The sequence below is a fragment of the Martes martes genome, assembly GCF_963455335.1.
Source record: "Martes martes genome assembly, chromosome: 1".
Taxonomy (NCBI): domain Eukaryota; kingdom Metazoa; phylum Chordata; class Mammalia; order Carnivora; family Mustelidae; genus Martes; species Martes martes.
Genome location: NC_137888.1, coordinates 101,491,875 through 101,505,855, shown reverse-complemented (window position 1 = coordinate 101,505,855; position 13,981 = coordinate 101,491,875). Strand labels below are relative to the sequence as shown.

The window sequence follows — 13,981 nt, the reverse complement described above, 5'->3', positions numbered from 1 at the left end:
TCTACCGGCCACAGGGGCCTCACAGGAATTGGGGTCGGGCATCTGGAGGCTCTGCATCCCTACAAAACCCAGCAGCCCCTGCATTTCTAGAGGTAGTGCCAGGCAGATAAGGCGCTCCTCTGCCGCAAATAGGAAGACCATCTCGTCAAAGTGGGAAACATATTTTTAATTCACCCCTTGGTAGGAAGGGACGTTCTTACCACAATATGCTGTTCCTTTATGAGAGGCTCGACCTGAGGGAGCACTGTGTACACTGCTAGGAGCTGCTGCTCTATGGGTAGATCAGGTCTATCTCCCCTTCCAGAGCTGGGGCAAAAATTTTAGGGGTATTCTCTCCCCCTGTTATCTCTGTCATAGTGCCCAACCCATACCTTCTGGAATCACAGACACGTCTAATTTAAGTGGTAGCCCCGTGTGGGAAATGTCTAGAGATTTCACCCGCTTTACGAGTATCTTTGCCTTCTCAAAGGTGACTTGTTGTTTTGATCCCCAGTTCCATATGTATCCTTTTCTTTATCAGGTGGTATAAAAGGCAGAGGCGCTGTGCCAGGTGGGAATAAAAGTCCTCCAAAACCCTAATATCCCTACAAAGGTTTTCATCTCTCTCCTGTTTTGGGGGGTTAGGTAGGCTTGAATCTTGTCAATCACAGCTTTTGGAATAATGTGTGTCTTATACAACCGACTTCCAGAAACTTTACAGCAACACGTGGGCTTTGAATTTTCCGGATGTTTGCTGCCTATCTTTCCCTCACAGATGTTCCAGCAAAGCCTAAAGGCTGTCCCACAACAGTGACAACTCTTCATAAGTAAACATATTATCAGCGTAATGGGCCCATTGTACTGATGTGGGGAAGAACAATGACAGGTCTTGGGCTACCATCCCATGACATAGTGTGAAGCTTTGCATGTAGCCTTAGGGAAGCACTTAAAAACTCCATTATTGTCTCTCCCACATGAAGGTAAATTGATCTTAGTTATTAGAACTCTGTACTTGTCAATCTTTTCCAAAAATCTTTTTGAAGATAAAGCACTTTTGCAGGAAGATATTTACAAAAACATCAGAGTAAAATAATAACTGCCTATAAGTCACAAAAGACTTTTAAAATGGCCATAGTTAAAGATCTGATGAGCATTCACTATAATGCAATAGACAAGGAAATTTGGTTATTTCTGCGACATACATTTCAAAATTATGACTGATAACATTACACCAGGACGTATCAGATTTTTAGGAATTCTATATAAATATACCCTAAGGAAAGTTTATCTAATAATGCATCCTTTTTAAGTTAATGTATCAAATAAGCCTAATTAGTTTAATAGCTTTCCTGTATAAGGAGAGAGAACATATCTTTTGAGATGTTCCGGGGATCTGAAAAATCTCAAAGTTAGGACAAGGTCCACAAGCCTTCACTTAAAATTTGATTTTGGGGGCGCCTGGGTGGCTCAGTCGTTAAGCATCTGCCTTTGGTTCAGGTCATGATCCCAGGGTCCTGGGATTGAGCCCCACATGGGGCTGCCTGCTCAGCAGGAAACCTGCTTCTCCCTCTCCCACTCCCTCTGCTTGTGCTCCCTCCCCCACTGTCTCTCTCTCTCTTTCTCTGTCAAATAAATAAATAAAATCTTTAAAATAAATAAATAAATAAATAGATTTTATTTTGGACAAATAAATAAATATTAAATTTGATTTTGATGAAGGTTGTTAAAAATATCAAAAGGTTTAAAACACTTGATTGAAGAGATCACTGTGGAACAAACTTAATTATCAATTTAACCAAAGTAACAATGAATTTTCATAAAACACAGAATCTTGTTTTCTAGGCAGATTACTTAAAAGGTAAAGAACATCATCTCATCAAGAGTAAACTAAAAGTCCAAGAAAACTTTGTCCTTTTAACAGATGAAAGAAACTAAACTTCACTTTCTGAGCAGGGAGCCTGATGCGGGGCTCAATCCCAGGACCCTGGGATCATGACCTGAGCTGAAGGCATATGCTTAACCGAATGAGCCACCCACGAGCTCCAAAGCTTACTTTTCTTTAAGCCAATTAAATAGAGCTCTTTTGCAAATAAATTTTGTTCATACTCTCTGGAGGAAGAAAAACATCACATAAGTAATATATATCTATGGGCAAACATAACATATACAAACAGAGATCCCATAGCTTTCATTCCAAAACTAGCTATTAATCTGGTATGATATAAAATTCACTGGTTTATAAAACAATTCAATCTGATGTGTCTCTGGCAGATGGAGTAAGTGAAAGTTACTCACAAGGCTAATGTTTTTAATTAATATTTTTAGAGAAGACTATTAAGATTTGTATATGCCCTTAATTAGTAATCTTACGGTGGTTGTGGACAGGAGTTGGGACAAGGAAGCCTCTACAGCAATCTGTATTTTAAAAAACGTCCCTCCCCCTTCCTTTCCTTAGGTCTCAGGAAATTATGGGCAGGGCTTTAGTTGTCTCCTGGGGTACTGATCTTTCAAGGACATGATAAGATTTATAACTTCAAGGGAAGAGAAAAAATGCAAGTTTCTCCTAAGAGTTTTGGAGTATAGTTCTTTATTATTGGAAACCTAGGGTGGTTACTATTTACATTTTCCCTTGGTGCTCGGGGTCAGACTGCATAAGGCTGTTGGTTGTCGCTGTCAGTCACAGCATCCCCCTCTTTGCTCTTGGCTCTCTTCACTTTCCAGGTACTCCTTCCACCTCTCAGCATCCCCATCAGGCTTTGTCACAAGCTGTTGGATCTTAACCCAAGGCCTCTTGCACCTCTGAGCTTTGCAAAATTGACCATTAAGTTCTGCAACCTATTATCTTCCTCTCCCACCCTCTCTGCCAACCCCAAAGGTAGAAAAATAGTTGACAACTGCATGTCTCTGTGGCCTCAGTTCTTCCAACTTTCTAACTCAAGCTTCAGCCTCTAGCTGGGCATCAGTGGCCAGACAAGCTGCCTGCACGAGAGGCCAGTCTGCGGGGGCATCTGCTCATTTCCCTTCTTTGCCACAGTGTGCTATGTGTAGTTTCTCAAACAAGTGTATCACACATGCTGGTGTTTTCAGGGTGTCCTGAGACTCACATGGTGATCCACAAACATCTAACACATGGGCCACTTCTGCCCACATGGAGGTCGGCGGCCAATACAAGATTTTCCCTACAAATGCCTAGCTTTCCTAAGGCCTGTTACTTGGGTCTCCTGGATGGCTCACCATTTGTTGGTTCATAAACTGGGCCCAAACACAGAGGGCAAGGAGAGAGGTAGGAAAGTGGCAGACTGCACCAAATTGGTAGGTGGCAGGTTTAATAAGCAAGGGAACTTACACATGAGGCTTGTCTTATGTGGCTGCAATATGAGATCTCTATACCTGTCCACCAGAATCTTAAAATGTTTACACAAATGTTACCATACTCTTTGGGTTCAGTCATATACACCATCCAGATGGTCTCCCCAACACCTTCCCCTCTCAAGGCTACATCCTCAGAACAGCTTTCACTGTGGGAACAGTAGGCTGACCAGATATCCAAGAGATGGGGGAGAAGGTGAGGGACCCTCTAATGACCCATGTTTAGCTCGAGGTCCCACTGGCAGTCACAGCCTCTCAATCATCTCCTCCAACAACACCATTTTAATGTGAAGAAACCAGGACATAGATTTTGTCACATGTTCAAGGTCACATCACAATTAAATAATAGGACTAGGATTCTTGCCAAGACTAACTCCAAAACTTCTGCTCTTAATCACTATTTCTAATACTAAGAATATTTACATTTTTTGCAGGCCCTGAACCAATCATAGAACTTAAAAGTTGTTGGTCACCAGAAAAATAATTCCTTTATTAAAGGTTTTCTCTCATTTAAGTTATTTTAAAAAGCAACAACAATAAGGAAAATCAGAAAGTTGGGGGAGGAAAGGCTAGGAATTACCCAGAATTCCCATGACGTTAATAAATTAACTGCTTTCATTTTTTAATGTTTCTTCCAGTCTTTGTCCAATCTGTATACATAATTATATGAAATTTCAAAGCCATTTTAAATGGTTAGTTAGCATTGACAAGATAAATTCATCAAATGAGTTGTCTTCTTAAAAACCTACAAAAATTATTTTAATTCTTCCCTCCACATTCTGGGTTTCATTTCCTTTTCTAGAGCAAAAACAACAACAGATTCTTGAAGAATTCTGATTCACACAGCAGATGTGAGGATTAGAGAACCTGCTGGCTAATTGGAGATGAGTTTCACTGGAAACAATCACATGAAAACAAACTATATGTGGTAAATTCCTGTCCCTGGTAGTTTCTCAGGATATACCAAATTTATCCCACCAAAGAGTTCTCTTTTTGTGGAACTTCAGATGCCCCATCCCTATATCAGCATTTTCCAAGCTATGTTCTAGAGAACCCTAATGACAGATGCACACTCAGAGGTTCAAGGTAAATACATTTAAGGACTATTGTTTACATCCCCATTTAAAGATTTAAAATATACATTAGCATATGAAGAGCCTGGGAAGTCATGCAGTAGGGAGCATGTTCACTTTCGTCCAGAAGTTGGAAACTAGTTACTTCCAGGAGATAAAGATAATGACCTGGCAAAGGCGGTAAGGAAGTGGAGACACCACATATCACCTGTTGAGTTGCTGCTTCTAGTCCTGTGGGCCCAATATTAACAAATCTTCATGAGATATCTGAAATATGGGTTTTGATGGAAAATTTTAGGTCCACTTTGAGGGGACAAAAATATGTCTCTTGGCTAGATCGGCTCATAGGCCACCAATTTGCAGCCTCCGCTTTAACCTACAGTTTCTTAAGCTCATTTGACCACAGAACTCTTTGTTTCTAGAATACTCTGTGGGGAAATGTTACCATACTTCATTATCCTGTCAATCCTTCAAGGTCCATTCTCTATACCCAGTCTTTCTTCTGTGTTCCAAATATTCGAACTTAAAGTATGTTCCAGTTACCATGATTGTGTAACAAATTACTCCAACACTCATGGCTTTAAAAAAATAATTTTTAATTTGCTCAAAAAATATGTAATTTGTGTAGAGCTCAGAGAAGATGGTTCATCTTTGTTCCGGTAGGTGTCAGTGTGGCTTGATGGCTCATCGTGATGGTGAGGAGTGGGAGTAATCCAAAGCCATTCTCATGGCACCTGGCTGGCTCAGTCAGAGGAGCATGCAACTCCTGATCTCAGGGTTGTGGGTTCTAGCCCCACATTGGGTGTAGAGATTGCTTAAAAATAAAATCTTTAAAAAACAAACAAACAAAAATAAAGGCATTCTCACTTCCATGTCAGATGGCTTATGCCAGAAGTCATCTGACAACTTAGCTGCAACAGACAGCTAGAATGCCTGCATGTGGCCTTTCTTTGCAGCCTGGGCTTCCTTGCTAGATAGATAGTCATCTGGATAGCTAGATGCCAGGAGTGAGTATCCTGAGAGGAAGAGCGGGAGGCAGGCAGAAACTGTATCACCTTGTAGGATCTAGCCCCAAAAGCCTCAACAGGTCATTTCCATTGCATTGTTATTTGCCAAGGCAAGTATTCAAAGACAGGCAAGGAACTCCACCTCTTAATGGAGTGTGGCAAGGTTCTGGAGAGGATGAGGGACCAGAAATAGTGCTTTAGCCATTTTGGAAGATGCAATCTGTCAAATAAGGAAAGAATGAAATGTCTTGAATTCTGGCTCTTTTATTAACCAAAATTAGTGTGACTTTAGCAAGTAATTTCATTTTTTACATCATTTGTTCACCCTATCCTGAATTACAGTTGCCTCAATTTTTATTTTATCATCAGAGTGTGAGTTTCTTGAGAATAGTAAACACCACTACCAACAGTAGTACCCAGGTGTTTTGTTTGGTTTTATTCTTTTAATATTGCTATAATGCAAGCACAAACACCAAATTTTTATTTAGCAATAATATTGTTATAATGCAAGCACAAGCACCAAATATTTAATAAACCCAAAAGTTTAGGTTATAGATATTATATATATATAAGTTTGGGTTATAGTAAATATTTCTAATACCTTATTTTATTAAAGCTAGTAGGGAGTTTCTCAGTAACTTTTCACCATGTGTGGCTATGGCGAAAGGAGAAGAAAGCCCCTCTAGAACTGAATCACACTGCCTGTTGTTCATAATTGTCCTGTGTTGGTCTTAACCTATCAAGAACCAGTTTTGTGGCGACGCCTGGGTGGCTCAGTTAGTTGGGCCACTGCCTTCAGCTGGGGTCCTGATCCCAGGGTCCTGGGATCAAGTCCCGCATCAGGCTTCTTGCTCAGCAAGGAGCCTGTTTCTCTCGATGCCTCTGCCTGCCACTCTGCCTGCTTGGGTGTGCTCTCTCTCTCTCACTCTCTCTCCCTCTGACAAATAAATAAATAAAATCTTAAAAAAAAAAAAAAGAACCGGTGTTGTGGCTGGACCGGCCCTTGTGGTTCTTATTATGATTTCAAGGTGCTCTCAGCAATAACCACCAGGAAAAGAAAAAGTGTATTACTTACAAGTCCTGGAAATTACAGGGGCCACACAGTGAGGTCATGGGTAAAGAGAAAGAGAGCAGGCCTGAGGTTCTGATTTTATTGGGGTTGAGAGTGGGGGGCCTAGGGTTTTGAGGGCTCATTCTTTATTGGTGAGTTTAAAACACAAGTGCAGGAATTTAAAGCATGGGAAGAGAAAAAAGCAAGCAAATGGTCAGTTATTGAAATCAACCAAGATCTCTAAAATGGAGGGAGGGGAAGGCTGGGAATGAACAACCTGTCTCTTTATCTAGAGTGAGTGGCATAATGTGGTTACTCAAGGTAGCCATCTTTGAAGGGGATGCCTCATCAATCAAAACCTAAGTCAGACACTTGCCTTTTATAACAAGAAAGCCACCTGCCAGGGCTTCTTCTACCACTATCCACAGGCCACTTCCTTTATCACAGGACTTGTTACCACGTGGATGTGAGGCAAGGGTCAAACCCAAGGGCCCTCCCATCTTCCTTGTGCCCATGGTAAAGTAGCCCTGTAGCCCTCAGTCTCCAGCTGTCCAAGAAGCAGTCAGGAGGCCTGCAAAACATACACAGCTGGTGAGCATTTAGCCCCACAAAACTTTATTCCCAAAGCAGCAGCAAACCCCAGTTGGGTCTCCAAAGCTCCAGGTCCAGTGCCCCTGGAGAGCAGTTCTCTGTAGTGAATACAGACACCACAGGAGCCACAATGAAAATAATCATGCGAAACTTTGGCTCCACAAAGGCATTCATTTGCTAAGGAATATGCTAAAAGCTCTTTCAAAAATGACCCCTGCCTATTTGAACAACAAGTTTTGCTCCTTGTGCTTTAATATTCCATTTCTCTTTGCTGCTTGCTCTGGGAAGAAGATAAAAAGCAGGAAAATATCTTAGATTTTGTTAAGAAATAGTTCTGGTTGCCGTCTGACATCCTGCTCAAGTCTTGTATTATTTCCAGGCTCCTGTGCGGTGCTCTTTCCTCTCCTTCCCATCAATTCCATTTTTTTCTCCCCATATTTTGCAACCAACCTGCTACCACGTTGTTTGGCAAAAGCCTCGGGCTGTTTGCCTAGGAGCTGGCCAACTTGAGCTGTGATGACCGGTTTCATTACACAAGGAAGCATGTCTAACCCAGAGGCAACCAGAAAATCTGTGTTGAGTGCTAGTACCAATAGTGTTGTTTTTCAAACTTCTGAACCACACAGTTTACAGGTTATGATATGGCACCCTCTCTCTATCTTAAAAAGTTATTTTTTTCATTTGTGCATATGAAATTACACTAACTGCCAATTCCTTCATTCTTTTTTTTTTTTTTTTAAGGATTTTATTTATTTGAGAGAGAGGCTGAGAGAGCATGAGCCGGGGTAAGGGGTTGGGGGGAGAGGGAAGCAGACTGCCCACTGAGCAGGGAGCCCAACACGGGGCTTGATCTCAGGATCCTGGAATCATGACCTGAGCCAAAGGCAGGTGCTTAACCAAATGAGCCACCCAGGTGCCCCAAATTCCTTCTTTCTTAATGTTACAGGTTTTAAGCCCTTTACATGCATTGTTTTCCTTCATCTGCACAACCACTCTACAAGATTCTTTTTACGTTTTACAAATGAGGAAACCAAGTTAAAGAGTGAAATTGCCAAAGTTCTCGTGACAGGGGACAAGGCCAGTTGTGGCCCATTATACCTGACACCAAAGCCCATGAGTCTTCTTCCCTGTACTGTTTAGATTGAGAAAAGGGCATGATGACCATTTCTTATCCCATAGAGATTTTATCAATTTTGAGACTTCCTGTTTGAATCAATGAATCAACTCATTAATAATGTTGCAATCTGATATTCGGGGTCATAAGAGATTATAGGACTCATCAAGTCAAACTAATCTGTGAATTATCTTTATAAGGACTCCTCACATTGGTTGTTCCACTTCTAATGTTGGGGCATCTGGGTGGCTCAGTTGGTTAGATGTCCGACTCTTGATTTCGGCTCAGGTTATGATCTCAGGGTTGTGAGATTGCACCCCTTGTCAGTCTCCATGCTGGGTGTGGCGCCTGCTTGAGATTCTCTCTTTCCGTTTTCCTCTGCCCCTCTGCACCCCCCACCTCCCCCATCTAACCCTTCTCTCTCTTAAAAAAAAAAAAAAAAAATTCTAATTTTGAGGAATCCATCCTTCTGAAGAGGAAAGAGCCCATTACACTTTTAAGCATTTGATAAAAATCTGTTCCCCAGGAACTGCCATTCATTCACCCTAGTTCTTCTGTCTGCAAGACAAGGCTAAGGCTTCTTGCCTAGTTCCACCACCCCTCTGAACCTTGCTGTACCAGTGAATTGCTTCACAAACTGATACTCTTGCCCATGTACTCTTGCTTGAATAGACTCCAGCTTGCCAATGACCATCACTATGTTAGACACCCAGAACTGCACCCAGAGCTCAACCTAATTCTGACCAATCAAAATTCTATTCCGTTCTTGAACAGGGTGCTGAATGTCTATTCTTACAGCCCCCGGTTGAATATGTTCTTTGGGCAGCCACATGGAATCTTTGACTAATATTAGCTTTTAGTCAATAAGAGATGTGAGTGGGGATGTTTCAGCCATTTTTGCTAGCCTGGACTGTTGGACCCCAGGGCAATAAGGTCTCTAACTGATCTACACATAATTTCACTTTGACAAAAATTGTTGTGGCAGATATTTTGTCCAAACTTGCACAGTGATTTTCATTGATTGCCATGTAAGGGCTACTCTCTTTTCTTTTGCATATAGAGAATGGATTGTTTAAGTTTTGATCTAGTGACAGTTAATCAATGGATGTCTAAAGCAAAAAGAAAGTCAGACTCCTCACAGGCACAATGGGCAAACCATCTCACATCAAACAGTTCTTTCACAGCCCAACTCCAGGATACTTCTACTCAACAATTACGTTTGACCACAAAATTGAAAGTATCTCTACTTTAACTCAAGGATAACCAAAATAGACTAGTGAGTGGGAAGTAGCAATATGCTTTTCTTCCTTAAAATTCCCAGATTCTAAATTGAATGCTTATTTTTTTATTCTTTATATCTTAATTTAATTAGTATTTCACTTACTGTGATTCTCATAGAAATTTTTATTTTCTAGTTTTACAATCAAAAAGTAAAGGGAAAATGCCAATTTTACTCCTGGGAAAATGCTTTAAAGTACGATTTTTAGAGATCAGTGAATAGGATAGAAGCCCACTTCCTGTCCCACTTATTCTGGTCTTTTGAGTCAATCTGAGTAGAAAAGAAACCTGAGCTATTGTCTAGCCAATTTAGTCTTCTTACTTTACAAATGACCAAAAAAAATGTACATATGGGTTTAAATGACTTATTCAAGTTTACAGGGATAATAGAAGCTTCTAGCACACATCTCTCTGCTTCCTAACCACTCATACACAATGTTAGCTCAGAGGAACTCAGAGAAGCAAGAGATCCCTCTAGTTTAGGGTCTTTGGAGAAACATCATGGATGAATTGAGATTGAAAAGAAGTACTTTTTTTTTAAGGTTTTAATTATTTATTTAGAGAGGGTGAGAGAGCATGCACAAGTAGGGGGAGGGGCAGAGGGAAAGGGATATAGAGAATCTCAAGCAGACTTCCCTTTGAACTCAGAGCCCGAGGAAGACTTGATCTCTCAAACCTGAGATCATGCCCTGAGCCGAAATCAAGGTTCAGGCACTTAACCAACTGAGCCACCCAGACACCCCAGAAGTGTTTTTTAACCAATCTTACTTTTTCACAAAAATAATGTGTCAGCAATAGAAAATTTGGGAAATGCTAAAAAATACAAGGAAAGGAGAATGGCACACTTATTCATAATCCCATCCCGTAAAAGTAATGCTATTGGTGCATTTCTTTACAGTCATTATTTTCTAAACATGTTATATATTGTTTCCTATCACTGTGATTATACTATTATGAAGGAATAGTATAACTCAAGGCCTGCTCCATGTTGTAATAACTCCTCTTAAATATCATTTTATGCTACAACTGTTTTGTCCATAATCTTCCTAACTTTGTTCCAATTTTAAAATGATGAAGTAGAAGGGAAAGATTTAAATAAAGAAAGGGAAGGAATCTAGAAGAAGATATGTATTTACAGCAAGTTAAAACGCCAAGATACTCACAGATGTATATTTGTGCTTTGAAGTTGTAGATGCTCTTTCATTCTTTCTTTTTTTTCCAGTGATACCAAAACACTAATAACCACACCAACACTTATTGAACACTTTCCATGTGTTTCATGCCGCAGATATATTTTCTTATTTAATCCTCATAATAACTGACCAATATCATTATTGTATGTTCATTTTAAAAATAAGGAAAATGAGACCTAGAGGAGTAAAGGGTCTTGCAGAAGGTCAGTGATGAAGCCACATTTGTTCCCGTGTCTATATGAGGAGAGAGCTGCTGTTCTTAACCACTCTACCACATATCCCAAGTTTCTTATGAATATCTACCATTGTTATAATCAGAAAGCTATTTTTAAAAATGAAAATGGATTGCAAGTAGTTCATTTCTGGTGTGAACAGATAACTTATTACCTGTAGAGTATAAAAAAAAAAATCTACAAAATCCCAGAACAGCTAAGAAATCAATACATAAAAACCCCCTCAGTCATGTTGACAAAAGTTAAAATTCAAGTGTGTTTCAGGTTTCTCTAAAATTGATTAGAAATAGAAAAAAGAAGCAGTGTTAATTGCAGTTACGTGAATGAAATCTAGATTCTGAGACTGGATGAGAATTGATTGTGCTAAAAGTAGTCATCAGTAATTAAAGGAATCTGTGCTGTGCACTTTAATTAGTCAGCAGATCTCATTCTAAGTGGTAACAGTAAGTCCTGGTGTATCTCATTAAATAAGAGCTTGGCAGCCTCACATCCACTGAGGTCCTGTTTTATACAGCGGTCTTGTTTCTGCATCCACGGATCTAATCTGAAACTGCAGGAAAGGTGATGCATGCTTTTGTAATCCAGATGTACATGTTATGAAGTCTTCTTCATTCTTTCATTCAGAAGAATTAGGAAAATCAGTAAACTTTATAATCACTCCATAGATTTATCTTAGTTCCTATGCAGACAAGCTGAATTTACATCTGTGAAAAGCTATTCCAGAAAACAAGTCTCCAAATTTTTTTTCAAAAATTTTTTCCAAATTCCTCAGTATCTAAATAGTCAGGTTTATGGTATTTTAAAAAAGGATAGATAATTATTCTTGCTTTATTGTTGTTTTGAACCTTTTAAAAAATTGGAACAGCAATGCGTACTCATAGAAAGTGCAGAAAAGTATGAAGAAGCAGGAAAAAACACCATCCATCATCCCTTCATTCAAAGACAACTTACTCTTAATATGGCAGCATATTTCTTTCTAATTTTTTATCAAGCCATTACTTTTGTATATCTGAGATCATTCTGTTTGCATAACTTGGTATTCTGCTAGAAAGACTTGCTAAAAAAGAAACTTTGAGTTTTATTCCTAACCCTAACCTGGATAAGTGATGGCCATTCCATGTGCTTCTAGAGTCTCAGACACAAATTTGTCAAGGTACTTGCAGCCCTGAGGCTTTGTCAAGGGGAGGCCTCTGCTGAAAGGACAGGACCACTCTTGTGCTAGGAGGGAGTATTGTGGACATAATAAAGGAGAATAATAAGACCTACTATTTATTTAGCAGCCTGGGATTAAGCACATTGATCTGGCCTTTATTCCTTGAACATATATACCCATAAGCTTATAATTATCATTCAGACAAACTTTGAAGAGTTTCCACCATAGAACCACCACCACCAGGCATGAGGGTAGAGTAGAAGGTAAGACTGGAAGGATTGAAAGGTGAAGGGCAACTTTGATGGTGTGTTAACAAGTCACAAGACTTAGAATCATAGAAATCGAGATTTGCAGTTAAGATTATGCATCTCAGTCCCAGACTCAGGTGTTCAAGCAATAACACCCCTTGATTTCTTTAAAGAAAATTAAGTAGTTTCCAAGCATCTCTCTTACTAACTTAGACTCAGACACCAAATATGGAAGGATTATGTGGTGCCAGGAATCAAAGGCAGAGTCTCTACCCTCCTGTCTATCATATTGATGGCTAACAAACAACAGGCCCCAACAAGTGGTTCCTTGAAATCCAGTTTCTATATCCCTGCCATGTCGGAATCAGAGTTGAAGTCAGCCTCCCCAGTCATACCATCTGTCACTCTCTTGGAAGTCAGGTCAGTTCACAGGGAAAAACCTAAAAGCTAAGCACCAGTTTCCCACTCATCTCAGAACCCACCACCCTACTTCTCTTTCTCACCCCTGGAAAGTTCCCCTTCCTCTCTTAAATTCTTTAAAATATTTGCCCATTTTCCTCATACCAGGACTCCCAAAGTACTCTCTTCAGGCTTAACAAAATAGAAGCCAACCATGGACAGATCTTTCAGAAAATTTCTGCTTCAGTCCTCCCCTGAAGTCAAGGGGAGCAAATGGCCTGGTTTCCCTTTCGGAAAACATAAAGGAAAATTATAAGGAGAAAAACACAAAATAATATTTTTCAAAAAATCATCCTGCCATAGACAAGACCTTCACTAAGAGGACTCAGTTAACTTCACACTGAAAGCCAATGTCTTTCATTCTTTAGCACCAGGATGCCATGTTTCCCATAGGTGATGAGCATGGGCTTGAAAGCCAGAGTGGGGTTCTGATCCTATGCAATCCCAGCTTTGTGACCATAATCCTCTATGCTCAGTGTTTTCCTAGCACAGTGCCTAGCACAGAGTAGGGTCAACTAGTGTTATTTTCCCTTGTCCATGGTCAGCTGCTTCCCCAAGTCACCGCCCATTCAGTCCCAAAGCCATTGCTGTAATTCCTCATATCCTGAGAGCAACTCTAAGACCATCCTTCCTAAAATGTGTGCCCAGTGCCCACACTTCAAGCAGCTCAAGTAATGGATTTTTAGCTGAATTTGGTATATATGACCCTCGTCCTTCAGATGGTAACTATTTTCCTGCTGGAGAAAGTCACAGCTAATACAATTCAACACTCTGACCACTAAGTACCCTCCAGGAGCTCTTCAACCATGAGTATCATCGGATGTGGCCAGTTTGAACATCTTATTCCTCCTCAGAACTCATTCTGATCTATGAGGAAAACTGTCTTTCTAGAAATAAACCAGGTGACATAGCATGGTCCTAAATCCATCTCTCTTCATTTTTTCTGTCTCCTAGTCAGATACAGAGTTTTGGGATAAGATGCAAGCAGAATGGGAAGAAATGGCTCGGAGGAACTGGATATCAGAGAACCAAGAAGCTCAGAACCAAGTTACAATCTCGGCCAGTGAGAAGGTGACCGATTCTGTTCTTATATATGCTGACCAGCTTTCTCAACATCTTTGCATCATGTTTTTATAAATTAGTCATTAACTATTTTGCAGAGAAGTCAAGAATTAAGTAGACAAATTAATGTCAGTCTGACGTAGAAGAAATCCTGGTGGATGAAAACAATGT

General features: G+C 40.1%; 1 protein-coding gene across 7 annotated transcripts in view; it reads left to right on the top strand.

Moving 5' to 3' along the window:
- PEX5L (peroxisomal biogenesis factor 5 like) overlaps positions 1 to 13,981 on the top strand; it is a gene marked incomplete at its 5' end in the record, with an annotated part of 167,614 nt that overhangs the window by 139,682 nt on the left and 13,951 nt on the right. For all 7 annotated transcript variants that reach the window (XM_080818802.1, XM_080818805.1, XM_080818806.1 and 4 more), the window contains one exon: positions 13,703 to 13,819. In XM_080818802.1, coding sequence (XP_080674928.1) covers positions 13,703 to 13,819 — 117 coding nt within the window. The remainder of the gene's footprint in view (positions 1 to 13,702; positions 13,820 to 13,981) is intronic.